This window comes from Egretta garzetta, unplaced genomic scaffold (assembly GCF_000687185.1).
Source record: "Egretta garzetta isolate BGI_Z169 unplaced genomic scaffold, ASM68718v1 scaffold447, whole genome shotgun sequence".
In the NCBI taxonomy this organism is placed as follows: domain Eukaryota; kingdom Metazoa; phylum Chordata; class Aves; order Pelecaniformes; family Ardeidae; genus Egretta; species Egretta garzetta.
Window position 1 is genome coordinate 74,653 of NW_009260397.1, and position 27,926 is coordinate 102,578.

Sequence of the window (27,926 nt, forward strand, 5' to 3'; positions counted from 1 at the left end):
ATGGAATCCAACATAAGGATCAACAATCCTGCAGACATCTCTGTTATTGTCATCTATTTTTTGGTAGTCCTGGCAGTGGGACTATGGGTAGGTTGGGATTTTATTTTATTTTTTTTTTTTTCGTAATGGGCAGGTAGTTTACAGGTTTCTGGGAAAATGGCTCAGTAAATGAAAATGTATAATTGTATAAAGATTTTGATGCCTAATTTAGATAGTTAATAAGTGCATGGTGGGGAAATTGTGGGTATTTGCTGGAGAGGGGAAGGATGGTGACCTGGGGAGGCACCCATTTAGGTGGATGAATGGAACTGGTGGGGAAGGTGGAGTGATGAGGTTTGTGTGGGGAAGGAGCTGAGGGATCTGAGCAGCTAGAGCCCCTGTTAGAAAGCAGGCTGGAGGTGGATAGATGGGGTTTAGCACCACGGAGCACAGGAGACTGCAGTGAGAATTGGTGGTGTGAGGTGATGCCATAGGAGATAGTGGGAAGAGGGAGTTTCAGGGAGGAGAATGGAGGTGAAGTCAGTGCACAGGGAGGTCAGTATGATGGTGTAACTGTAAAACTGCAGCTGTGACTGTGTGACAGACAGGGGACTGCAGATCACTCTCAGCAAAGGAGTGAGATGGGTCCAGGTGCCATTTGAGGGCAGCATTATCAGGGGTTTTTTTTGCAAGCAGGACCTTGACTACAGGGTGCAGTACCATTGAAACTACGAGGAAGGAGCGGTTTCAGAGGGGGCAAGTGATTGCAATGACTGTTCGTGATCTAAGCACAGCAGTGCCTCCTGCCCTTACCTGGGCAACGAATGTGCTGAGGGCTGCAAGGGAAAACAGTGCCTGACCTGAAAACAAAGCCCAGTGCTTTCACAGCTAATGGAGAAAGGCAGATGCTGTCCGATTGGTGTAACCTCAGTGCTAAAGTGTTTGAAGATAATAGGCCAATACTGTGAGCTACAAAGCTTTAAACAGTGGAATGTCACTAATATCGGTTTCCTTGGGGCAAGCTCTCCTGGTCACCTGAACACCTGACCATTAACAAGCAGAGAAGAGGCATTGTCCCTCAGTAATCCAGTGCTTGCCAGGAGCGTCTCAGGGGTCCCTTTCACAGAGCAGAGAAGTCAGCTGCAAAACAAACCTCACTTTCTACCAGCCTGGCAATATTTTGAAGAGCACCAAAAATTTGGGGTACACCCAAAATGGACACAACCTTTTCTTTACCTCTTCATCATGCTAGTAGATGCCAAAAATGTAGCAAAAAGTCTGAAGCCCCCAGTATACCTGAACACCTTGCTGTCTTGTGGGAGGGAGCTTGTCTTTGTCATGGAAGTCTGGCTGTTGCTGTAGCTGAACTTTGTATTAAAGGTCTGTGACAGAAAGGGGCTGATCTGTGGCTTGTCAATTGTCTGCTGAATAATTCCTTGTTTCTTGCAGCAACAACCATCCTCTTTACTGGGCAAATACTTATTCAGTTGCTGTGTGTACTTAAATGTAAATCTATGGTATTTACTTCCTTTCTTCTGCATCAGAAGAAAAGATCTGGCTGATTTTCCTGTCTGCTTTTTTTCTTTGCCTGTTCAAAGTTCATCAGAGGAGACAATGGGAATCCAATACTTCGATCAGGGTCGTTAACAAAAATTGGATGAAGCTTCCCTCTGAAGCCCATCATCCCTTGACAAATACAAAATGAGCGTGTGAAAAGGAAATTTCAGTTGGCTTCTTTTTTGAACTTCAGAGAGGAGCGAGTACAATGCTGATATCACAGCAAAAAAAATACATTTCTGTAGATGTCTGCTGGGGCTGGATAGTATTGAGTAAAAAAGCTGCACACTTCTGCGAATGAACTTATAACTTACAGTCTTTTTTGATGCCTGAAACCAAAAGCATTGTACCCTGATGAAGTGTTCGTATGAGCTTTTTATTTTTTGGTTAAATTTGTTTTCAATGTAATGTTTTGCACTGTAATGAAAGGTGACACAATGAAGCTCAAATGGTTAATGCAGACCGAGATCCAAGAATCATTGCCCAGTTGTATTATTTTCTTCATCATAAGCTTGTTCTTTTTAGCCACTCTGTTTATTTCTTCCACTTTACCCTTCACATATATTTTATCCCTCCATTCTAGCTGTTTGCTCCTAGTCCATCTAGAGCTTCCCTATCATACTTAAAATATGATTCAATCTTTCTTTCTTTCTTTCTTTTTTTCCAGGCTATGTACTCAACCAACCGAGGGACAGTAGGTGGATTCTTCCTGGCTGGACGAAGCATGGTTTGGTGGCCGGTGAGTGCTATATATTGTGTCTGTATATAAAACATATGTATGTATGTGTGCATCCACTTTCATACGACTATGTCTAGTTCTTAAATATTAAGTATCTCTACAATACCATTGAGACCGTGATGGCTGTGTTGTGTAGATGCACTTCAAACTCTTTCTCTAGCCATGGTGACACAAGGCAAACTGCACGACAAAAGCCACCTGATAGGCAGGGAAAAGCGTTGGTGAAGTTGCCTGTGCTGAGCTCTGAGCTGTCTTAATTATGTGACTAGCTTGTTTGAACCTAGATATAATGGTAATGTCAGTGTAGACAAGTCTAATGCTCTGCCTTTCAGCCCACTTTAAAACTTTTAAATATTTTTAATTTATTACTTTCACTGCGCTCAAAGAAGCTGACTCATTTTGAGGTTACCACAGAGAAGAACTAGTTTACTGAAAATTTCCCTCGTATTCCTCTATTTCCACTTCTGGTGACAAGTTCTGGTCTGTACAAGGAGAAAATCCTGGAAATATTATCATAAGTTATGATAAAATACAGTTTAAATTTATTTCAAGATTATCTGTGACATATTGTTTGTCTTCTGTGGATCAGTATTCTCTTCCAAGGTTGAGAAAAGGAGTCACAGACACAAAACATGTTCATAGCCACCCATCAGGTCTCTGGCAGAAATTATATTAGAAACAATTATCTATTTCTTCCAGACCATACAGTCTGGTTAGTGTGACTTCTTGGAAAAGCAGAAAACTTAGACAAACCTGCATTTTCTGTGTTACTTGTGTTGTACATGCTCCCATGTGCTTGAGTGGAAATCCTCAACATTGCTGATCTTGCATTCAGTCTCCAGAAATGTTTTAGCACCTCATTAAGACTTTTGATTCAAGATTCCATCCATAGGGATTCAGTTACAGGATCCAGGAGAGTCAGAGTAAATATTTAGTGTCTAAAAATGTAGGAATTTTCTTAAAGTAGTCTCCAGAAATACCTAGACATCTTTCAGTCTTCTTGTGCTTCAGGGAGCTTCTCTCTGCCTTTAGAAGGGATTGGGACTGCCTCTTTAATGACATCAAAAGATTAAAGGCCAATGACAATAGATGGTTTCCTTATTTGATATAGTAGATCTAAAAAAATTCAGGTTCCATTGGAAGACTGAGGAAAGAGAAAGTTTCCAAGTTATTTTAAGATAAATCCCATAATTCTAGGGGGAGAGAAAAAACCCAAACAGTTTACTCTGCTTAACTGTCACTTTAATGAGTGGGCTCCTTTTAACCTTGTGCAATTCTGTATGCCTGTCAAGGGTGAATCTGCCCTTTTGTGCAGGTGTAAATGAAGGTGGAAGAAGTGAGGCAGGAAAGACTCACTATAAAAAGTTTCTGTCTTGCTGCAGTGGCACTGAGAACTCCTAAAGATTCCCCTAAGACCCAGGGAAGACTATCTAACACTGAGTTCTCTGCCAGCACAAACCCAACAAATTCAGCAAGGTCCCTTCCTACAGTGGGAAGACAAAAGGGATGACCCCACAGTGCAGTGGCTGCTGCTAGGATCATCTCTTTCTTTTCTGCCCAATCTCTGCAAGATCAGCATGGATGAAATGCTAGTCATCAGTGGAGTCTTAGGCCACCCCTTCAATCCTTCCCTTTGGAATGCCATGAGTGTCTTTCTGCAGCATAAAAACAAACCCTTCTTGCTATTCTTCCTGCTATCACTCAAAATAAACAAATGGCAAGCACTCAAACCACAAACTAAGTTACCACGTCAGCAGCACCACCTTGGAAAGTTTGCCCTGGGTAAAAAGAGATTCCAAAACACCTATTCCGACTAACCTGGCATGGGTCTGGAAAGCCCAGTTACATTTCTGCAGACTGTAGATGAGAAGGCAGGGCGGGGGAAGTTGTCTTGTAAGTGGACTCTTATTTATCAGATTTCTTCCCTGCTATTTCAAGATAATGACTCTTGCCATGTAGTTGCTTTCTGGAACAGAGAAACATGAAAAAAAAAATCCTTCTACAAACTTGCTACAAACTTAGTTCCTTTAATATAATCGTGTTTTTCAGTGGTTGTGCTATGTCCTATGCTCTACAGGGCCACCATAAGTGGCTTTTCTGACCCCACAGGGGAAGAGGCTCGTTAGCAGTGTATTAGGGTCTCTTACTGACAAGCCTGGGAAAGGATTCTATTTACTTAAATGATATAATAGCTGGGTTTAGTAGGCTAGAGGAGACTCTGGCAATCAAGCAAGGGCTGGAGGTTAGTCCCACTTTTGATACGGATTTTGCATGTTTGTCAGTCACTTTGCCTGATTGTGATTCAATTTCTCAATGTATAGAGCAGGAGCAAGACAGATACCCTTGGCCAAATCTGTCCAGCTTTGTCTTTGATTGTTGGCTCTACCAGAATCCATGAAGGTTGCTTCATATTTTGCAGAACCAAGCCCACAGTTAGTCTCTTCTGGCTGTTCTGCAGAGGTAATAGGTCACTTCTGTGTTAGTTCACAGAAATCACTGCCTTTGTGCAGTGGATGAGCCAACTCAGTAGTTCCAGTAGTTAATTACATATCAAGGTAGTCTCACGGATTGCCAGAAGTTGAAATCCATTGTGGGTTAATCATAATGGTATGAAATGCTGTGCCCTTTCCACAGTCTTACAGAGACTGAAAGAAAAATCTTGAAGAAACTGGTTTTGGTCTCTGTGGCTTTGAGGGAAATGTCTTCAGGAAAGACACGTCTGGTCAATACTCATAACCAGCTCTGCTTTTCCCCAAAAGACACAGAGAAGCTCAAGGAAAGTGAGAGCTTTGTAACAATGGGCCTTTCAAACTGAACTTTAACTTCTTTTGTTAGATGAAGGAGTTAGGTTCAGCCAAATACTTTCTACTGTTGTGGGAAATGAAGTGTCTGTTCCTAGACAACAGTCAGCTTTGGTAGCAGCCACTCTCACAGGATTAACAGCATTTAATGCACAATGAAAAACCTTACAACTTCAATTTTGAAGCTTTCCTGCTTTTGAATTTTGTTCTTCAGGTTCTGTAGTTTTGCAGACAGAGCTGTCTGCACAAAATAATGGGTTGCCCTACATACCTCGGTTCCTGAGGCATAAATGCTAATAGGGCAAAGACTATCTGCTGGGCATCTGAAGTTCAGCTATGGGTAGAAAGATCTACTGAATAGTAAGTAGGAAGCATGCAGAGTCAAGGACATACTACACCTTAAACAGGAATGTAACTCAGCTTGTCTGTTGTCACTTAGGTGTTGATCTTTATGAGAGAGGTAAGAATTAAGGGGAAAAAAAACCCAACAGGTTTTTGCTTCAGTTCTCCATGGCTTATTTTCATGGCCATCAGAAAAGGCACAATTTCTCTGATCTCTGCATTCAGTTACGTTTTACATATTCTCAGAATATGACACTGAATGCTGAATTGCTCAATCTGACACTGCTGTGAGGAGCCAGGACAGACAACTCTGGTGTGAATAAGTTTTGTATTTCCTTTTCTTAGGTAAAGTGGAATAAGAAATTGACTGATTTTGTCAAGTTCCATGCAAAAAATGCTGTGACATCAATAGTTTTTAGAACAAAGACTAATAAAATAATCAAAGCAAAGCTCTGGTAGAAAAAGAAACGTTCGATGAAACAGATTTCTACAGAATCTGTCAGAATTTTTCAGCTGGCCAGGAGGTGTTATTTCTGTCTCAGAGGACAAAGGTGGAAAGGTATCAGATCAGCCTGCTTGTGACCGTGCTTTTCCAACAGCCATTGGGCTTGTTGGAAGACAGACATGTTATTTGATGTGTTTTGTATATTCATCTCTCTTGCTGAGTGAATTGGAAAGTATATAAATGTGGTTTAATTTGGCAATAATGCAATACATAGAATTTGCAGAGCAATTGGGAAAGCAGAATAAAAACCTACACTTCTTTCTTTGGGTCTCAGAGCCTTAAAAGGGTAGCAGTAATATTTAATTTTAAGCAGTGTACTGATTTTTCCAAAGTGACTCAGGATGATTCTAAAAGACTCAGGTAGGAAAAATTATATCCTTCCATCAGCGTAAAGTCACATGTTGCACGGAAAAGTTGTGAAGAACGGCATGGACTCTGTCAAGGAGTAGTTCTCAAACAAGGGAATGAGAAATTTGTCCAGGGAAGAGAGGTTTGAGAAGCAGCTTCTGCAGGTGACCCATGGGAGGAGCAATACCTCAGGGTAAGACTCATGATCTTGTGCTGATGTGAGGGGGCCTCTGCTGTTCTCTGTAAAGGGGCTGAAGGCTGCAGGCAAGGTGTCCTTGGGATCAGGGAAAAGAGTTTGATACCGAGCTAATGCTTTCAAACAGGGAAGCGGACATTAGGGGCATAGGATGTGTATTAGCAGGTCCTGGGAGGGAGAAAGGCCATAAGCTGTAAACTCTGCACACTGTTGCTGCAGTGGTCACTGATTTGCAAAGTACATTGTATATGATTTGGAACAGCAAGTGCCGGGATGTCAGTGCATCCTCAAGTTAATGAAAAGACCAAGGTGAAACAGTTAATGTATAACACGAAAAAACATAGTGATCATCATCTGTCTGCAGTGTGGTGGTACTTTTACTGAACAGAGTACTCTTGTTAAAACCTGACCTCTTAAAAGATTTTAAAAGAGTTAATGTTCCACGGTTGCCTCAAAAAAAAACTTTCTTCTTTACTTTTCCTCTTAGTTCTGTTTTTAAAATCAATTCACTAACACATTCACTAAGAGCAGTTAACACTTCTAGAAAATTGTTTCCCTTTGTCATCACCCAGGTTCAGCCCAGCGTTCTTTAGGTCATGCACTGCATGCACTTTAGGTGCACTGCAGCATCTACCAGTGGCAAATCAAGCAATTCCAGCAATCAGCCTTTTCAGTACAAAAATACCGCAGCAGTAAGTTCTTCAGCAAGACAGCTTGGGCCCAGAGCCCATCTGCCTTCTTCCCTCATCCTTAAAGTACTGCTGTGGCAGACCGGAAATTTCTCTTCCCCCTCTGCCATCAGCAGCTAAGAGGGTGCCAGCATATTTGGTAAACACTCCTCTTGCTTTAACCACCCTGCAGTTTTAAGGGTAATACGTATTTTCCCAGCTATAAAGTCGTGTTCTACCTTTGCATGTATACGTTAAAATAGAAAACATTGTTTAAATTGCATCCATTATTGGTATGTGTTGATCTTACAGCTCTGGTGCACTGGATGCTCCCTAATTCAGAGAAGAAAATTTAGAAATCAAAGGTGGTATCTGCATTCACATTGTTTGGCCTTTGCACTGGCCCTAAATATGTTGGTAATTTTACATGGGTTTTGTTTGGATTTGTGTTTTTCTTACAATACACTTGTACTCTGGGTAAAGTTGGGAACAAAGCATTGTCAATGAATACTAAAATATGTCCTGGGGTTTCAGGCACTGAGCCAAAGCTTACTACAGCTGTCAGTTCTTAAAGTTCTTCATTAGCTGCTTTTGTTACTTGGATCTGCTTGCAGTACATTTTAAGCTTTTGAAACAGGAGAAGAAACACATTAAACAAAATCAGAGATTAATGTGGTTAATCTTTTCTGGTGATTGCATTTCTAGTAACCTAGATTTAAGTTTAATTATTCATCTCCAGGGAAAGCACTGGACAGCAACGCTAATGCCTGGTATAAATGGTATTTGTTTCTTCACAATCATTGCTGGGAAAATGCTGTTGCTGTCACAAAGATGTTAGAAGAAAATTTTTCTCTGGCTTATTTGCTAATGCTTGTTGCAACACTTATCGTTCCTGTAGAAATATCTGTCATATGACAAACTGGTTACATTTCTGTAGGGCACAACTGAGTTCTAGAAATGTGTAAAAAAAGAACTGAGTGAACTTAGAGACATAAATTTCCTGTCAAGGTAAAAAGAACAGTTCGTCTGCAAAAAGACTAGAAGATGAGGAGATCAAACCAAGGAAAGGAGGAAAAAGTAAGCTTGGAAAAGAAAGAGTGGAATCCTCTGATGAATTTTATTTATGTTGCATATAAAAAATGGGGGAGGAAAATCTATTTTGTGATTAGAGATCAGGATTGTGAGATGAAGAGCATGGTTTCTATTCCTGGCTATGGCATAGCTCTATAGAATAAATCAGATCTTCAGAGGTGGATTTCTATGATGAAATCCCTTTTATCCTCCCAAATGTCAGGCAGTTGTCCCTGTGCTCTCAGAAAGATTGACTAAATTTTTACTGCTACTCAAAGAACTCACTGCAATGACTGCAGTCCTGGAAATTTGTAACTATTCCCTTTATATACATTTTAGGACCCTAAAAATCTCCCAGTGAGTTGCAGACAAGGAATATTTCTCCCTTTTGTAAGGTGACTCTGAACATATTCTGGCCACCTGTACTTGGGAACTACACAAGGACAACGTGCCAGATGCAGGTCCTGCATTCATATGTCTATAAAAAACCATTTTCAAGCACCTTGGGACCTTTCAACATGAGAGGTCTACCTCAAATAAGAGCATTAGAAGCTGGTCAGCAGAGGTTCTTTTGCCTACTTTCTATATGCTTTTCTTTTATTTTTAACCCTATTTCCTTTTATTCTTGGTAGCTTTCAGAGGACATAAAGAAAAAATGGAAGTGAATACAAAAATGTTCACTTGCCTCTTTTCATCTCAAAATGACTTAACTTCATGTCTTCTGCCTACAATACCCAGTCCAACCTCTTTTTCATGCTTGAGTTCTCACCCTGCATCCTTCAATGTCTGACCTTGTAAATAAATTATCGTTAGGCATTTCTGCTGCCTTTAAAGGTTTCATTTTGAGGAAATGAAGCTCATACCTTTTCTCTTAATCTTTTCTATTGTCTGAGCTATTTGATGAAGAATTAGATCTTTTGGCACACTCACTCTTTTGTGAATGTCTCCTGCCTGTCTGTAATCCAACATGAACCTTCCATTTTTTTCCAATCTCTCCCTGTTCATCAATTCCTATGTTCTCCCCACTGTTCTGTTTGTATGATCAGTGCAATATTTGGGGGTCTTAGAGATCCAGCACTTCTTAAATATAACTCTTGGATTTGCTATTGTTGTTTGTATATTCCAGAAGCATTTTCTCAGCAGATATTTCTGCCATGCAGCTTTCAGAATTTAATTCAGTAATTGAATATCTCTTGACTAAAAGTGAACCAAGTACAAAGTCTGTACAATGGTCAGCGATGATGCATTTAGTTCCACAGATTGTGGAATATGAAATAGGGAGTGCCAGTTGGACAAGTAGGTATATACTTATCGTTTCCTCATTGAGTGAGACAGATCACAGTCGTCTTCCCTAATTGTTTGGATTTCACCCAAATGTAAGTTAGTCAAGTTTTGCAAATAGTTTAAAATCTATATTGGTGTCACAGATTGTTTGCCTCAACTGGAAGATCATCTTCTGTGTAACATCCTACTCACTCTCAATGTTGCAGATATGATGGCTGGAGTCTCAGGTTTGAGGGGGAACAATAAGAGGGAGTCTTGAAAGTTGCCAAGGAAGTTGGTTGTCAATCATTCTTGTCATCACCATCTGGTGATCGATAGGCAGGAGTTCAAAATGGACATTTTTTTTTTCAAGTTACCATGAACAGGACCTAAAGTCAAGTGTTGTTCTTTCCGTTTCCAGATTGGTGCTTCTCTGTTTGCCAGTAACATTGGCAGTGGACATTTTGTGGGCATAGCAGGAACAGCAGCAGCTGCAGGAATTGCCATTGGAGGATATGAATGGAATGTAAGTGGCATACATTTAAGTGAACATACTTGTGACATTGGGATTATCTGCAGAGGTTAATGAAAATAACATTGCCTAATAATTTAGGACTGTTGAAATTCGTGCTTGGCAACACTTGTTTTCTGTACAGACCAGTAAGTGCCAATGTAATCTACTGTATAGCTCGTCCTCCTCGGTCCTTGTCCAAGCCACTGGGAGAAGATGACCCTTTTCTGTTGAATGAGGCTTTTTAGAGAGCGTTTGAACCAAATAAATTGGTGGATTCTCTTCTCTATACATCTATATAATAAATAATATTTTTGATTACTTTAAAAGTTTTTTATTTTAAAAGAGCACTTTCAGACTGCAGGAAGTTGGGAATAATTTATCGGTTTTGTAATCTATAGTGGTTTTTACAGCATTTTTCTATGTAGGAATTTTTGAAGGGGTTTGTTTTCTTCACAGGCTGTAAGAAATTTTGGACATCCTTCACAACAACCTGCATTCCAAAAATCTTTTCCTTCTCACTTTCTCTTCTAATTATTGTGTGTGTTTTTCTTATGGTTGCAGTATAGAGTAGAGATATCCAAGCTGACTTTAAACTAACTACTTGGGGTGCCAGGAGTAATGTTAACTGCAAAAGCATGGGGATTCACATGAACTAATTCAGTCCATTTCCTTGTATTCTCAGTCTCAGTGGGTGTGGATAATAATGCCCTCGTTCTGCTTAATTCACCTTCATGGAAGGGATTATACCATGACACAAAGGACTTAATGTGCATACATAGGTTGATACTTGCCTTGTGTATAATTCTGCACAATGAAAGAAGCATACCATCCTGAGGGATTTGGCCTTTTTCCCTAGCAAGTAGATGGTTGCTGCAAATAGTCAAGCACTCATACGATATAAATATTTAAGAAAAAGGATAAAGGCTCAAATGAGCTCCGTGCGATGTGCACAGTTAATCTGTTATCTTTCTCTATTTGCTTATGCTAGTCCTGTAACAAATGTGATTTCCCTTCTTTTTGTACCAAAACTAAACAAAACAAAACAGAACAAGCATTGCTTGAAATTTCATGGTATTCAGATCTCTAGGACCCATAACCTTCTTTAAACATATCCACCTTTAACACTTTGTCTCCTGGGAGATTCTCTGTGGAGTAATATCAATACACAGTGTACACCAATTGTTGTTTAGGAAGAAGCAATGATACATGCGTGCATTTGAGCAGATACATTACATAGTTCAGTACTTACAACATAGTGAGACTGGTGTACAGGTTAATAGCCACAGTGGAATTGTTGCTCTTGACTGTATAATCTGATTCTCCTTTTGAAAGAAATACTAAGGTTGGCTGTTATCATGCTTCTGTATCTCTATTATTGCAGTGAAATGATTTCTAATTTGTATTAGTATGACAGCAGAAGCTGACCCAGTATTTCTTACAGTTTTGATCTAAGGGCAGAACTTAGAAGATATAGTTAAAAATGCCCTCTAAGCCCCGTGGACAGAATAAATGCAGAGTGCAGCTGTGAGAGCAGGATTTTGTTCTATTTGTTGATTTAAATACGTACAACTCTATATCAGACAGCATTTGCTAGCCATTTAAGTCAGAAAATTGTGACAGTGCAATACAGTAAGATCTGTAGTTCACAAAATACAGATGGTAGCACAAAATATATTAGGAAATGGTAATGGGGAAATACAAAATGTTTTACTAAATGCATGTGGTACATCCTGTACAGTATGTGGGATTATTGTAAAACATACGGCGGCCTCACAGAGTCCCACTGCAGAAGGCAGTTAATGATCAAAATAATCGTCAAAAGAAGTGCTACTCTCCCCAGTACCTAGATTTACAGATATCGCAACATATCATTGCAGCATACCTGATTCTGAGTGGGAAGGTGTCCTGCATTAGTGGCGTTGGGATCAAGATGCTAGCAAATAGGTTTCAGGTTGCAGACTTCACCTTCCTTAATATTTCCCAGAAATGGTAGTCTTATGGGCCGGTTGCATTTTAACCATTGTTAAACCAGGCTCCCTGGGCCTGCTTTGAAGAGGTTTAGGATAGTCTGGTCATGCTAGTGGAGTGGTGCTTTGATACCAGAGGGCAATCCTGTAAGCAGAAATTGACTGTTTTTCTAGAAAATATATTATTATTATGTGTCCTTCTCTGGAACATCTAACATGAAATCCAGGCTGCATAATACCTGACAAATTTTTTGGCCAAGATTTCATTCCCAAATTTTCAACTGTAAACCAAAGGAAAGAGCAGTTGCTCCTCTTCCCAAACCCCGCAATACCCAGGTTTATAAGGTTTCAATGGTCCCTAGCTGCTATTGGGTCTAATAAATGGTCTTTGGGAGTGCTATCTAGAGAGAAGAGACTAATCCAGATGATCTTGTCTTGGCTGCAGGCTCTGATATTTGTGGTTGTTCTAGGATGGCTGTTTGTACCCATCTACATCAAAGCTGGGGTAAGTCAAACCAGTATGTTATGCTTTTCTTTGCTGCTCATGTTTGTGGACCAGGTCTTGAATATTGCAAAGCCATTATGAATGGCATGAAATCTGAGCATGCTAGAACTGTACTATATTATATCTGTATATAATTGCAAAGTGAGGATTCTCTGTTCTCATACCTGAGCTGAGAAGTACTTGGGACTCCTTGGTCTCCTTTGATTCCTGGAGCTGCTCTTCCTTGCAACTGCATGTGCAGCTCCCCTCCCTTTGCCCTCCACTCTTACATTATCTAAGTAGCAAAAAACTTGCTCTAATTTGCTTACTATCTGTTCCCCATTATCCAAAACCTTATCTACCCTCCCTGCAGGTGGTAACAATGCCAGAGTATCTGAAGAAGCGTTTTGGTGGGAAAAGAATTCAGGTCTACCTGTCTGTTCTTTCTCTGCTCCTGTATATTTTCACAAAGATCTCAGTAAGTAAATCTTTTACTGCATTTCTTCCATCCTACATTGATCTAAAGAAAATAAACTCACATTTACCATATTGCTCACACAATTGGTCAATTGTTTCCGATTTGGAGCCCTTGGTTGAGTTAAGGACTGTAAAAATATAATTTTAAAATTTTGTATTTTCTTTATTCTGTCTAGTGAGAGCGTATATCTGAATCGGCTCTGCAATCCAAATTTTTTCCTTCCTGGCAATGTCTCTTGACGTTTGTTGTGCTTTCTCTTTCTTATTTAGGTTTTAAGGTTTACTTCTACTTATGCTCTCCTCTAGAAAAAGTCAGAGGGAGGGAAACTTGTATTGAAGTCTATAATCCTAGTGATCCGTGAAACGTGGCAGGAATTTTTGTCCACAAACTTTGTATTTATCTGTTTTAGCATCCTCTGGTGAACATGCTACCAGTAACATAGATGAGAGAAAAGAGCAAGAGGGCTATTGGAGAAAAAGAGAATAATAGGAATTAGAAAATAAGAGAGTGGGGAAATGCAAAGGAGGGAAATTGTAACAGCTGAGGTGAAAGAAGGGAAGAGGAGAGATTCTTTTAATGGGTAAGTGCATTAAGTAAGTGGTTGTGTTGCTGTGAAGTAGTGAAGGGAGCTGGTATTTTCCATATATCTTGAAACTACCAAACCTCTAAAGAAGTCCACAGTTCAGGCATACCTCAACCTGTTGTTTTGCAGAAGTTGCCATGGCAGATTACTCTTTGCCCTCTGAATGGGAGCTGAGTGATAATGGTGCAATTTAAGCTAAAAGATTGGCCTTTTGCTCTCATTCTCACATCTTCACGATAACTGATCCTTAGAAAGGTTATAAATTAAACAGGCTGGTACTGTGGAGCTGGCCTCAGAGTTGGATTTCCATATATTTCAAAAGGACTAGTTAATTTGCTGTTGTTGTGCTTAACTACCATAATCAGAAATCCCAGTTATGATACAGAGTTATGGCAGGTGTAGCAGCTGAGAAACTCTTCCAGTCAGATGATTCACAGTCCTGTTCTGCAATACATGTTTCTAATGAGCTCATCAAGGTGTTATGTAGGTTCTGAATTTACTACCTATTTTTCATTTGCAGCCTCTATCGTGTCTAAGGGATTTGCTAATGGGATCCTAAGGGATCTTCCAGGTTCTCTATTTAAGCTTCCAGTGTGATCATGAGGCTGAAGCACCCTCTCCTGCTCTTGTGGTTCTGTCTTATTAGGGAGGAAAGCAATGGTCAAGAGATCCATACAGCAGCAGATTACTTGGGCCCCACTCTACCAGTGGCCCATCCCAGCTTCCCATCAACCCCATTATTCCAGATGTTTGTGAGGAATTGCCATGGATCTGGGTCTCTGTGCCATGCAGGGGAAAAATCCAGTGCACAAGTTCCTCTAACAAGTTCCTCTTGTTTCCCCCATCTGAAGAACTCAGACAGTGTTTGTCCCATGTACAAACATGACTCAGATTTCTGTGGTATACAAACATGTCTTCTGCATTGTTGTCTTATGCCACTATATTCATCAGGGCAGGATTTGGCCAGGTCTGATTTACTTGCCATATCTTATTCAGAATAGGCAGAACAGTCAAAGTCCTTTGGAGGTTTCAGGTGCTGTTAGAGGATGTCAGAGTGGGTTTTTCTGTACCATGCTATGCAACCACGCCCAAATCATCTCCAGATGAATCAGCTCCAGGAGCAGAAAGGGGAGGGCTGTTCCATCCCGGCCCGCAGCTAACTTCTTTGTGCTGTGTAGAGATATGCATGCTATGTGACGCTAGCACAGGTCTCTCTTCCCAGAGGCACGTTGTATATCCAAACATATCCATGTGCTAACAGTCCATGCCATAGCTGGCTTGGAGATTTGCATTTTACTTCCTTGACTGCTGCCTTTGCAAACACTCCCTTGCGATCTTTGGGGCTTATTGAGATTGCATGTAGAAGGATGGGTTGCTGCCCTGCCCTTACTGGGGAGTCACACCTATCGGTTTGATTGGCAGTGATACTTACTGCCATTTATCCTTGTAGAAGAGGATCTTGTTTCTGGCGTAGTTATTTCATGTGCTGCTTCCTTGATGTGCTAAAATATTTTCTGATGTTCTTACTAATACAATTATTACAGTGCTTTCCAATGAACAATATAATACATTAGGTCATGTAACTCCTGGTGTGCTCCTTCTGGCACAGTGCCCTCCACCATGTGATGATCAGATTCCCTTTGCACACCTCTGTACAAGGTTGTTACCAATCCTCTCTTTTCCTGCACATTTTCTGTATTTTTTTATTGATTTCTCACCTTGTCTTGTGGCTAATCAACCTCTTGCCAGACAGGGCTGTGCTGCAAGGCGTTGATTTTGGGATCAGGACACATGTGGTCTTTGAGCCCAATGGATTTCTGTTGCACAGGTGCCTCACATGTACATGCTTCCTAAGCATGCAGTGCTTTGCGAGTAATGCCCATAGCAGCTTTCAGGGGCTCACTAGCCACTAGTGTTGCTGATATTGGTCATTATGCCAAAGAAAGTGGCCTAGTAAAAATAATATCTTGATGGAGAGTAATTGACTAAATTATGACAAGACAGAAGGGAATTAAGACATGAATGCTTTTGAAGAAATTGGAAATTGTAAACCTGAATTTTTAAATGTATCACAGCATTTTCTTTACAATCATTGTGCATAATTTCAGTAGTAAATGTATGGGTATAGACTTATTGGGGGAAGAGGAGCTAGAAGGACTACCTCCTCTTAGGACTGCATGGTGTAAAAGAGCATGTGCCACTGCCCTGACTCCCACGTTAACATTGCAGCTGGATTCACTCAGTTGGCATGTGTTCTGCCAGTTGTTCCTGCGTGACGTGTGGATAGCTTCGGAGAGATAGCTTGTAATGTAGAGAAATGATTCACCTTATCCAGAGATAAGGATTAAATAGCATGCATAAAAGAGTATTAATGGAGAAACAAGAAGATATTGGAAGGAAATAATCTAATTGGGAGGGAGGAGCAGTGAAGTTGAAAGGTAACTCAGCAATTGGAAGGAGCTGATATATTGCTCAGGATGCTAAATAATAAACTATACATTTCTTTCTGGGGGTTATTTTAGGACCATTAATATGTAATGCTATGTAGGCTAAACTAAAGCCAAGAACAATAAAAGACAGATCTGGGGCGTAAGCTGGTCAGTGGTGTGAAAAGATAGGAAAAAAAATATTCCCATTCCCTTTCCCAGAGAAGGGTCCAAGGGTACGGTCTAATAGCCACTGGGGTTAAGAGCTAAACATCTTGGTTCCCAGTGCCAAACCAAAACCTGGTTTTGGTCTCCTCCTGGTCTCCTCCAGAGCAGAGTTTTGGGATTGGGGCCTCTGCTGTGATTCACACTGCTTTGCAGTTGTTTTCTGCACTGCAGGGCAGTAGGTTGGAGAACCTCTCCCTGCAGGGGCCTGGACCTCTTCCTCATTCTTCAGAGTGAACTAAGGGTGAGATCGTACCCTGCAGTCTCAGCTTCAGCGTCTCCAGAATGAAAAGGGTTTCTTCATCTGGCAACTCCCAGCTAGCCAGACTGTGTAACTGCTTATTAGTGTATCTGCCCTGCCTTTCCTCAGCCTGGCCGTGGACAAAAGCGGTGCAAGTGCCCATTTTGTGATCACAGGCTCTGGTTGTTCCACAGCCTGGCCTGGTGGAACCTCCCGCTCCAGCAAGCTGCCACCTGGCAGCTGCCCTGCAGTAATTGTGTGTGCAGGCTTTACCCCAGGGCACGTGTAATATTGCTTATCTTTGTTTCTCAGACTGTGCATATGGGCAGTTCCTGCAGCATTTTGCAGCTCCTGAGCTTGCTGCACAGCATGAGGACTTGTAATGTTTAAATGAGGATAGGACTCTGTATAGGGCCCTCGTATAGGTGGTGTGGCTTACAGAAAGGAGGTGTGCAGGTGGGATTGGAGATGAGCCCATGAAGTGGATGCTCAGGAGCAAGGACGGGTACAGATGCAAACCTCTAATGAAAGCGTAATTTACAGTAATGTATTACAAGTGCACTGAGGTAGATTATTCTGATGGTAAACTTGGATAAATAACAGTGATGCAAATTGTCTCTAAAGCAGGAACTGATTTAATGTGATTAAAATCCCAGTGTGTTACCCTGAAACCTGAACAATTCCTTTCTCATGCAAGAGCTAAAGGGCTCTTCTGTTAGCCAACTGACGTAAATTATTCTGCCAAGAACTTGAAAATAGGGATAATATGTTTGCCTTTAATCACTATTTGTCCTGAACCAGCAAGACTAGCTATACCACAGTAAAGAAAAAATAAGAGACTTACAGAGTAGCATAAATGAAGAGAACCATGACGTGTCTTGGAGGTGTCAGAGTCCATCCCTGCATGTATCAGCAAGTGTAACCTGAGCTTTAAGTAATTTGTTATTAAGCTGTCTCTCAGTGTGTAAGCACAGAGTAGTGAGGTGACTCTGGGTCTAGCTAAAATGATCCATTGAAAAAGACCTGGAAATTCTTTGAGAAGTGTTACAACTCTTCCACTGAAAGCACCACAGCACTGAGAGAAGACTGGCAGTTGTACTAATATGGCCTCTATTTCTTTTTGATTTTTTTTTGTTCTGGTGTGTGTGCAGTACCATCAGGGGCAGAGTTGTGTATTTCAGTACACTCATCGTGAATGTGCAATATGCCACTATCATGCATTTAAACATTGCTTAATCTACCATTTTTTCTTTTATAGGCAGACATATTCTCTGGAGCTGTATTTATACAGCTGGCCATAGGGCTGAATCTTTATTTGGCCATAATTATCCTGCTTGCTATTACTGCTCTTTACACCATCACAGGTGAGTTTGCAGAGCAGTCTGATAAGTCAAAGAAGTTAGGAGACCCAGAAAAAAGAGAAGAGGGGAGGTGGGTAGGAGGGGAGAAATGAAAACCTGAAAGGGGAGTTATTTACAGTGGTCTTTGAAAGAGAGAGGTGGTGAGAAAAGTAAAAAAAAAAAAAAGTATTTCCATTGAGGCATTTGCACAGGGACTAACCTATTTGTCTTGACTTTTCTTTGCCATTAGGTGGCCTTGCAGCTGTGATTTACACAGACACTTTACAAACATTTATTATGGTAGTGGGATCCTTTATTCTCATGGGATTTGGTAAGTAAATGAGATGAATTAAAATGGAATGTTCAACCACAAATCCCACAGTGGCTATGGAAATGGATCCTGCAGTGTGGAACTCTGTTATCGTAACCAGCAGATTTCAGTTCATATACCTATTTATCAGGGAAGAAAATAGGCATGTTGCCAAAAAATAGGCATATTGCTAAGCCCTTTAGTCACTGAGACCACTCCATCCCCAAAACACAGGTGAATGTACAAGGCAATATAGAGCATCTCATGACAGAACAGGACTTGTGATGGCTAATGAGGTAAAAGCAGAGTTGTTTGCAGGTGATGATGATTCTCTTGAAAAGTTCAGAGAGTACCTTGTTTTAAGAAGATTATAATTTCATAGACATTCAGATGCTAACGCATGACAATTTCTGATTCAAAGTGAAGAGCTCTTGGTCACATTGCATGCTTTTTCCTTGTTTCTAGCTGCTAGCTTGTGTTAAACTAGCCCAACCATATTAACATTTTAAGTAAGTCTTGCAGTTGATCTATGGATGTCATTATATTGCCAGCTGGACAGAAGATACGAACTGAATGTTTATGAATAGGAAAGTGTGTGCATCAAGAAGGCCATATGCATTTTAAAACAGAAATCATGCTGTTAAATATAATTAATAGGAAGGGATCATAAGAAAGAAAGAAGTAGTGATAAGATTCAATTAATTTCTAGTGTCCTTTCCTTATCCTTCTGGTTTCTCAGTGCTTGGTTTTCCTCTAGCTAGATCTTTCACTGAAATTAAATTACTCCACCATTGTTACAACAGAAATAACTTCAGACTGACCTAATCTAGTAAGACCCTGCCTTTGGTTCTCCCTAGGCTAACAGTGTGTGGAAATAATGTATCTTCAAGTCACTTCTTGGCATGTGTAAGAGGTGTTGAGACAGTGGAGCCCAAACCAAAGTTTGCGAGCTATAGAGAAACCTAAAAAGAGAGGTCACTTTGGTACTTAGAGTGTGTGAATGCTTACAATATACTGTATACTGTTTTCTGAAAATGTTGATGTATACTGGCTAGGGGTTTTTTACATCCATATTAAGGAGTTTTTTTCTCCTCACATTCTCTACCTCTATTTGAGATTTCAGTATTAAATATTTTATCACTACTTTTACTTTCTATTTTTCAGCATTTTCTGAAGTAGGAGGGTATGATACTTTCATGAAGAAGTACATGGAAGCAATTCCATCCAATATCTCCTATGGGAATATTACAATTAATCCAGAATGCTACACTCCTCGGAAGGACGCCTTTCACATCTTCCGAGATGCTGTCACTGGAGATCTGCCGTGGCCAGGGCTCATCTTTGGTTTGAGCATCCTTGCTTTGTGGTACTGGTGCACAGATCAGGTAATGTGGAAGCCATATGCCTTGGAAATGCTGAATGCAAACCTCTGCAGTCTGGTGTGCTCTAGGGGTACTCTTCCCCCACTGTAATTCAAAGCTGGGTCACAGAAATGGCAGTTATTTAAGAGGAAAATGTGCTCATGTAAATGTCTCGAACCTCTAGCAAGTGCTCTATCTGCATTCTAAATTGTGAGAAAGATAATCTTGACAGTTTGTAAACAAATTAATAAACCCCCCAGTGTTACTGTATCTATTGATCAGGTAAATATTTGTTCCTTTTTGGCTTTTTAGTTTATCTGCTTTAAGAACATCTTGTGAGAAAGAGCCTTACCTCTGAAACATACACTAGAGAAAGTATATTTTCCTTTAGTTATTTCAAATATATCCTTTGATTTTCATGTAGTTTTTATTTTTCCTAGAGACAGAAGCAGTAAATAGGCTCAGAGGTTAAGGAGTACCTTGTATCTAGAACTTGGCATGGCAGATTCATGGAAATACTATTCTTGGTTGAGTCATGCATGCTTGCCATGTCTCGTTGACAGGTTATTGTCCAAAGATGTCTCTCTGGCAAGAACATGTCCCATGTGAAGGCTGGTTGTATCATGTGTGGATACCTGAAACTCTTGCCCATGTTTATCATAGTGATGCCTGGAATGATCAGCCGAATTTTGTATACAGGTATGCCTATGTATGCAGAAATGCAAATTTCTTCTTGCTGCCTATCTTTCTCTCAATTTCCTATTCTCTGTCCCTTCCAAAATACCTGTTGGATTGTCATCTTGTCATCCAAATTGTCCAAGCACATGTATACACAAAAACAAACTACAGTGTGAGAAGCCACATGTCTTCCTTGTTTCCCTGATCCCAGGTTTCTGCTAATGCTATTTTAGGGGAGAGAAATTCCACAGTGTCCCTCCCCAGTTGTCTGTTTATTGCAGCCCCGCTCTGGCTGAATGAGTGGAAAATGCTGTCCAGGGCTGATAGTCTGCTGGCAATCGGAGGAAGAGGGTCATCAGTCACAGACAGTAGTATTTTGGGCCATGGACAGTCCCGAGTGCAGTGTGGGAGAAATGCCAACCTCCCTTCTCTCTAACCATGAGTGTGTGTAACAGCAGGCAGAGGAGAGATGCTCAGGTTGGAGGGAGGGGTCTTTACATTCCTCTGCTTGTTTTTCTACTTGCTCTCCTTGTGTTGTTCAGTCCTGGTCTGACAAATTAATGCTGATTTTTTTTTGACCTGCCGCACTTTTCAGTATTCTTTGATAGAGTAAAGAAAGGCTAGAGGCTTAGAATTGCCTTCCTCCCTGCCAGCAGACCAAGGATGATATCAAGCATGTCAATCCAGTGGTTCAACACAGATAAATGTTAGGAGCCCTACTAATTTGGGAGCAATCTGTTGTTATATGACCTTGTCTAACCCTGTCTCGTTATCCTCTCCTCAGATGTGGTGGCTTGTGTTGTGCCTGAAGTCTGCGAGCAGTACTGTGGCACCGCAGTTGGCTGTACAAATGTTGCTTATCCAAAAATGGTAGTGGAGCTTATGCCAAATGGTAAGACACAGTCTGTATTTGTTTGTTTGTTTGTTTGTTTTAGGACAGGTGAGGCTGCCAGGCTGTAAAAACAGGTAGTAGAGGGAGCCCAAGTCACATATTTAGTTCTTGCTGGAACTATGTACTATTAATCAAAGGGGTAGTCTGTTTTAGTTGTAGCCGTAGGTGCAGAATAGCTACACGCTGACAATGTCAGCTCTCAGCTGGCAAACAGTGGGTGATGAAGCGGTAATTGAGCTCCCTTTCTGTGAAGGTAAAAAATAACCTGCTTTGCCAGTGATCTATAAAACACTGTCTCTGCCAGGATTTCCAAGTTCGAGGCCCACACCTGCAGTCCTGCTAAACCCACTGAGGTGGGAGGAGAAAATATTCCACGTACGCATGGTCCCATAGGACACCTATTCAATGAGAGAATAAGGCACCACTCTGGAGAGGACAACATAGACATAGAAAGATTTCTGCAGAAAACCACAGAGCTGATTCATAAGGCTAGAAAGACAGGTTATGATATTGTACAGACCATGGTACTTCCTTCATATCTTTAGTACTTCCCCATCGTATTCTAACTGTTTTACACAGTATGATTAAAATACTCCAGTACTTCTGTATACTGTGTTGACTAGATCATACCATCTTGAAAAGTGGCTTACTCTGATTTTTCAAACAGTAAAAGAAACTTTTTTTTTGCCAAACAACTGGTTTACAAATATACCGCAAGCAAGTGAGCACTCGCCTGCAAACAAGATAAATTATTTTTATAACTATTGGGAAAAGTCTGCTTGGTATTTTTTTCTTCTTTTTCCAGTATTTAATCAGACAGCATTGACAAAAGCAGTACCTATGTTCTCAAAGCTCAAGAGTTGCCCTGTCACTGCCATAAATAGCTTTTCCAAAGCTCAGCAGACATCTCTCTGCTTGCATGGCACGGCAGGCATCAGCACACAAATATGCCAGACACACTCCTAGCTGGCTGACTGGGAAGGGTCAGACAAGCACTACCGGTGGTGCCACCTACTGCCACTCTCCACTGAATGCTCACCCCAGTTCACCTACCTTTGTGTTTCAGGTTTGCGGGGTCTGATGTTGTCAGTCATGTTGGCCTCTCTTATGAGCTCCCTGACTTCCATTTTTAACAGCGCTAGTACTTTGTTCACTATGGACATTTACACCAAAATTCGATCACGACCGTCTGAGAAAGAGCTCATGTTAGCTGGAAGGTAAGTGCAGCCAAGCCTTCTCCAAGTCGCACAAACATAGCGAGCACTGGGTGCATTACAGACTGCAGCCTCCAAAATTGCACTCAGGGCCTGGGTGAAAACCTGCTTTCGCGCTGTGCGGGCAGTGCTGCAGTGGCCTCCTGTGGCCAGACAGGCTGTCCCACTGTACGCTTTCTTTTTGGGGGAAAAAAAAAAAAAAGACCTTGTTTCTGATTTAAAGATTTAATTGACAGTGGTGCATGATGTAGCTAAACTAATATTTTAAAATATCTTCATAGGCTTTATGCTATACCATAGTACAGAATCAGTGAATGAAGTCTTTTAGTTGATCTGCTATTGATTTTTCTCTAAACAACAAAGAAAGGAAAAAAAGTGATTTTCTATGTTTTGATTGCATGTTTAGCTGTATGCTGACAGATATTTGACAGACACAATATCCAACTTGGATTTCTTTTGTTTGTTCAAGGTAATTAGCCGTTATCATTGATTTTGCTGGTTGAAATACAAAATGGGCATTTAAATTATTGATTAATTGCTGTTTTTTTTCTTTCTGATAGGTACTTCTAAGCAGGTGGCTAATTGAATATCTGGCTATGTTTACAGGGCATTTATGTTACTTTTAATTGGCGTCAGCATTGCCTGGGTTCCTGTGGTGCAGTCAGCTCAAAGTGGGCAGCTCTTTGATTATATTCAGTCCATTACCAGCTACCTGGGACCTCCCATTGCTGCCGTCTTCCTGCTTGCCATCTTCTGCAAGCGAGTCAATGAGCAGGTAAGTACAAATTAGGAAACGTGTACACTGCGTGTTCCTTTAGGCATTGGGACAACTTTTTTGTTTTGGTGTCTTTTATTAGCAACTTCTTCCTGTTTATTTTGATCCTACTACAACCCAGGGACTCTGTTCCCGTACCCCAGTATTCTGTTTCCATATGCCAGGGCCTGAGGTTTAAGAGATGAGTTTGAGAAAGTTCTTTGCTAATCTGATAAATAAACAGTCACCTAGGAATTTCTAGATAGCTCTGAAACTTTGGTTATTTATTGCTTTGCCAAGAAGTGTGTCAAATGGACAATTTATGGGGAGATATTTGAAGGTAATCTTTTAGGATATTGGCCACTGAACTGCTTTATGAAACATATCACCTTTCCTCTTCCTCTTGACCACTATGTATTTTGCCAACACTCTTTTAAACAAGCATGCTGTTGTTTTATGCATTGTTTCCCATTGCTTTTAGGACCCAGTCTGGGAATCACTGATTTTGATTCGCAGAGCAGTGAACTGAGAAATATTGTACTCAAGCCTTTGTAAGTAACTCAGAAGGCATGAGGTCTGTCACATGCTTTGATGGGACCATAGGCCAGTCATGGAAACTGGGGTCTCAGACATTCTGAAGACTCAGTACCCAGGAATTCATTTTCTTTTCTATAATACTAGGAATAACAATACTTGCCTGTTGCGCTCAGGTTTGCTCCAAGGAGGATAAGTTCAACGAGAAAACCTAGAGAGAGAAGGTTTTTGAATATGGCTCGAACTTTTTTCTTACTGTTTTCTCTTTAGACCAGTTCAGTGGTTATTTGTGTGTATATTCAAGAAAAGCCTGTTTTACACACAAGGGATATAGAATCATAGAATGTTTGGGTTGGAAGGGACCCCTAGAGGTCATCTAGTCCAACCCCCCTGCAGTGAGCAGGGACACTGCTAGCCAGATCAGGTTGCTCAGAGCCCCATCCAACCTGGCCTTGAATGTTTCCAGGGATGGGGCTTCCACTGCCTCTCTGGGCAACCTGTTCCAGTGTTTCACCACCCTCATTGTAAAGAATTTCTTCCTTATATCTAGTCTAAACCTGCCCTGTTTTAGTTTAAAACCATTACCCCTTGTCCTGACACAGCTGGCAATCGGAGGAAGAGGGTCATCAGTCACAGACAGTAGTATTTTGGGCCATGGACAGTCCCGAGTGCAGTGTGGGAGAAATGCCAACCTCCCTTCTCTCTAACCATGAGTGTGTGTAACAGCAGGCAGAGGAGAGATGCTCAGGTTGGAGGGAGGGGTCTTTACATTCCTCTGCTTGTTTTTCTACTTGCTCTCCTTGTGTTGTTCAGTCCTGGTCTGACAAATTAATGCTGATTTTTTTTTGACCTGCCGCACTTTTCAGTATTCTTTGATAGAGTAAAGAAAGGCTAGAGGCTTAGAATTGCCTTCCTCCCTGCCAGCAGACCAAGGATGATATCAAGCATGTCAATCCAGTGGTTCAACACAGATAAATGTTAGGAGCCCTACTAATTTGGGAGGGCTATTCCATTTCCTATCCCAATATGGCTAAACCTCACAAATGGATTAAATCTTTGTGCCCTTCATGGAAATCTGGCATTGACTTTAGCTGGAATTTTGCCTGTCAGTAGGTAGTCAGTAGTCAGTATAATCCTTAGGGGTTTCGATACGTTGCACACTTTGAATTTGGGTAAATAGGGGAGACAAGCATCAAAGCTTCTGAGAACTGGAGCCTTGCATAAGATAAATTTGAATATTGTAATTACTTATAAAATTTATAAACATTTCTTGCTCAGAATAATTCTTCTTTTTGCTAGAACATTTTTGTGACTTTGGCCACTGGATAATTAAAACTGTTTTGTTCTTAAACTCAGCATTAAACCTAGAACATTTTTTAATCAGGAATTATAAGTTTGTGTTACCATCATTAGTTTTTTGACTTCACAAACTCACAGAATGGTTGAAATTGGAAGGCACCTCTGGACTAGAGCAACCCCCTCTACTTAAAGTAGGGCTAACAAGAGCAGGATGCTTGGGTCCTGTCCAGTTGAGTTTGAGTATCTCCAGGGATGGAGACTCCACAAAGTCTCTGGGTAACCTGTTCCAGTCACCCTTACAGTACAAAAGAAATATATTTATGTTCAAACAGACTTGCCCATATTTCAATTTGTGCCCAGACATACCTGTGCATCTTTTATATTTTGGGCTACAGTAATATAAACCTAGCAGCAAAACCTCCACCTAAAGTGTCAAGAATTAACTTTTAACTAATTACTAACAAGGTCATTAGAAAATAAACCAGACATGTATTTCAGGAGGAATGACATATACTTGCTGACTGGTTCCATCAGGCTAGAACGGTCAGGGATTTAGCCCTCAAAGATAAAAATATATGAGAACAACCCTTGGGCTGTGCAGTCTGTGGCTAGATCCTGTCCTGTGTGAGGAGAGCATTGTGTGGAGATGGGTGAACTTTAAGAAATTAGCTGGATAAGGTGTTCTCCATATTCTTTCTCTGAGCTGCTGATCATTGCCCCTTTCATTTCTATTAATACACTGAGGTGTAAATACGATCACTGAAAGTATCTGGGTTAAAACCCATGTTCCAAAGCCAATGTAACACATAACTACATGCATGTTTCCTCCAGCAACTATTCAGAGCTTGGAGCTTATTTCCATGCCTGAAATCAATTGTTTTGATAACTTCTGTCCCTTTGTCTGCAGGGTGCCTTCTGGGGCCTGATAGTTGGGCTGCTGGTTGGACTCAGTAGAATGATTGCAGAGTTTGCCTATGGAACTGGCAACTGTGTGAACCCCTCCAACTGCCCATTCATCATCTGTGGGATTCATTACCTTTACTTTGCAATGATTCTTTTTGGGGTTTCCTCCATTGTCATCCTGGCAGTCTCCTTCATGACTAAGCCCATTCCTGATGTACATGTGAGTATTACTGCAATCCTGCTCCTCAAGAAGTGGAACTCAATGAAACCACTAGTTTTAAATACTGGTACTTGGTGTATTGCCTCCTGACATTTCAGTTACATCATACAGTCCTTGGAATAAAGCAAAGGAAATAGTCTTAATTTATCTGTCACAAATCTTCAGTGACTCCTAATAATCTTAAAAGTTGACTTAACAGACATTTGGGATGCCATGGTCTTATAGGTTGTTTGTGTGCTGGCCAGACTGATCTGTCTCTGTGTAGTAAGGCTGTAGATTTATAAACTCATTTTGTTTCATGGCAGCTTTACCGCTTGTGCTGGTCTTTGCGGAACAGCAAAGAAGAACGTATAGATCTTGATGCAGATGAGGAGCAGGACAGAGCTGATGAAAAAGATGACGAATCAGGTAACTGTTGAAGATCTATAAATTCTATCAATATATTTGAGAATCCCTATTTCATTCCTGAAGAAACATTAACATGCTTGATAGTCAAAGACACGCTTCCTCCCCCCAACAACAAATCCTCAAACTCCACGTATTTAAATGGAGAGTAAGCTGCCTTTTACCAATCTGTCAAGCTCAAAGTAAATCTGAAGTGAAGTGGATTTTAAGGGAGAAAATCTTGTTCCCTAGGTAGCTAGGTGGCAGTTCTAGGACTAAACCAACGGACATGCTTTAGTCAGAGGTGGTGTGCATTGGCAGAACTGTGTGTGACTCTAGCATTTGGAATGAAACAAAAATTCACTTGAAAACAGTGGGTAGTAGCCAGGATTGAAGGAGGAAGGATGTGGTGCAAGGCACCATGAAAGCGAATTGCCAGACATCCATCTGGGCAAAACCACCTGCTCTCTTCACTGGCTTTCTTGTTCTGCTGCCAAGTTCCTTTTCATAAGTATCCTCAAATTCATTTATTTGTCTTTTAATTGAAAGTGTAGAAAGTATTGAAAAAAAAAGAGAGGAGTTTAAGCTTTGCAGCGTGGTTTGCTTCTCCAATACCAGACCAAGTCTCTAGGCTGCAAAAGGCACAAGTGTCTTCTGCCAAAGGCTCTCTTGCAACATGTAGACGATCACTCTTTTTCCAGGTGAGCTGTGAAAGCACAATATTAGCTTGATTGTTGTACTGCCTTGTACTAAAATCTTTCTATATAACTGTGACCATAAATCAGAACTGCTGTATTAAATACAGGAATGTCTTCAGTCACAGGGATCTTCTAGTGCATGCAGTGGTCTGTGCTTACATTTCATGACCAGTGTGTTATTCCTTCCAGTTAACGAGGAAAGTGAAGAACCGGGATGCTTGAAGAAAGCATACAACTGGTTCTGTGGCTTAGATCAACAAAAAGGACCCAAACTGAGCAAGGAGGAAGAGGAAGCACTGAAGAAGAAACTGACTGACACAAGTGAAGTGCCACTTTGGAGAAATGTTGTGAATATCAATGGCATCATCCTATTGACTGTGGCTGTATTTTGCCATGCCTTCTTTGCGTAAACCTCTGATTACAGTTCTGAAATTGTACTGTATTGTCAAGCAAAAATGATGACTTGTAGATTTACAGAGTTAGATACACTTAATGTTTTCATTGTCTACGTTTGTAAAAAATCAGGGTGATTTATTTGCTGATTTTGTGATCATAATTTCAACAACCTAAAGATGAAGGCCACTGGGATTTCAAGAGAGAGAATTTCTGTTTGGACATTGAATCAATCCAGGGCTACTAGAGGTTCAGAATTTCCATCCAATATTCTCTCTACTCATGGTACATTTCATACGTTAGGTGCAGAACAAGGCTGCCTGAGCCATATTCCATATCAGGGTTGGTTTTCAACCCTTCTTCTTCTGGTCATTATAATTTCTTTTTCCTTTGGCTATGATAATTTGATTACAGAAAACCCACAACTGAGGGACTGTATTAGGAACTCAAATTAAAAAATTGGGTTTGTTCCATCCAAGCATGGGATATCTTAAGTAAAGGTTTTATGCACATATTGGTGTATTTGACACTATATCTAACTTTCCATTATAACTTTTTT

At 40.7% G+C, this 27,926-nt stretch overlaps 1 protein-coding gene across 2 annotated transcripts; it reads left to right on the forward strand.

The window, feature by feature from the left end:
• SLC5A1 (solute carrier family 5 member 1) lies at positions 1–27,384 on the forward strand. Of its 2 annotated transcripts, XM_009643078.1 has the most exons (16): positions 1–87; positions 2,204–2,275; positions 9,891–9,995; positions 12,396–12,455; positions 12,808–12,912; positions 17,646–17,751; positions 17,978–18,058; positions 19,202–19,422; positions 19,962–20,097; positions 20,861–20,968; positions 22,035–22,185; positions 22,789–22,957; positions 25,677–25,892; positions 26,198–26,265; positions 26,835–26,855; positions 27,147–27,384. In XM_009643078.1, exons 1-16 carry the CDS (start codon positions 1–3, stop codon positions 27,382–27,384), a joined length of 1,944 nt encoding a protein of 647 aa, XP_009641373.1. The 2 variants fall into 2 exon arrangements, with proteins under 2 accessions (XP_009641373.1, XP_009641374.1); XM_009643079.2 differs by lacking the exon at positions 26,835–26,855 and having other exon boundaries at positions 26,198–26,300; positions 27,164–27,384.
• The last annotated feature ends 542 nt before the right edge of the window (positions 27,385–27,926 follow it).

What these genes read in the sequence shown, in the direction of transcription:
- SLC5A1 (XM_009643078.1), top strand. Translation starts at nt 1, where the DNA reads ATGGAATCCAACATAAGGATCAACAATCCTGCAGACATCTCTGTTATT. An exon ending in AGTGGAGCTTATGCCAAATG is followed by an intron (nt 20,969 to 22,034) that starts GTAAGACACAGT and finishes TTTGTGTTTCAG; the next exon opens with GTTTGCGGGGTCTGATGTTG. An exon ending in AGCCCATTCCTGATGTACAT is followed by an intron (nt 25,893 to 26,197) that starts GTGAGTATTACT and finishes GTTTCATGGCAG; the next exon opens with CTTTACCGCTTGTGCTGGTC.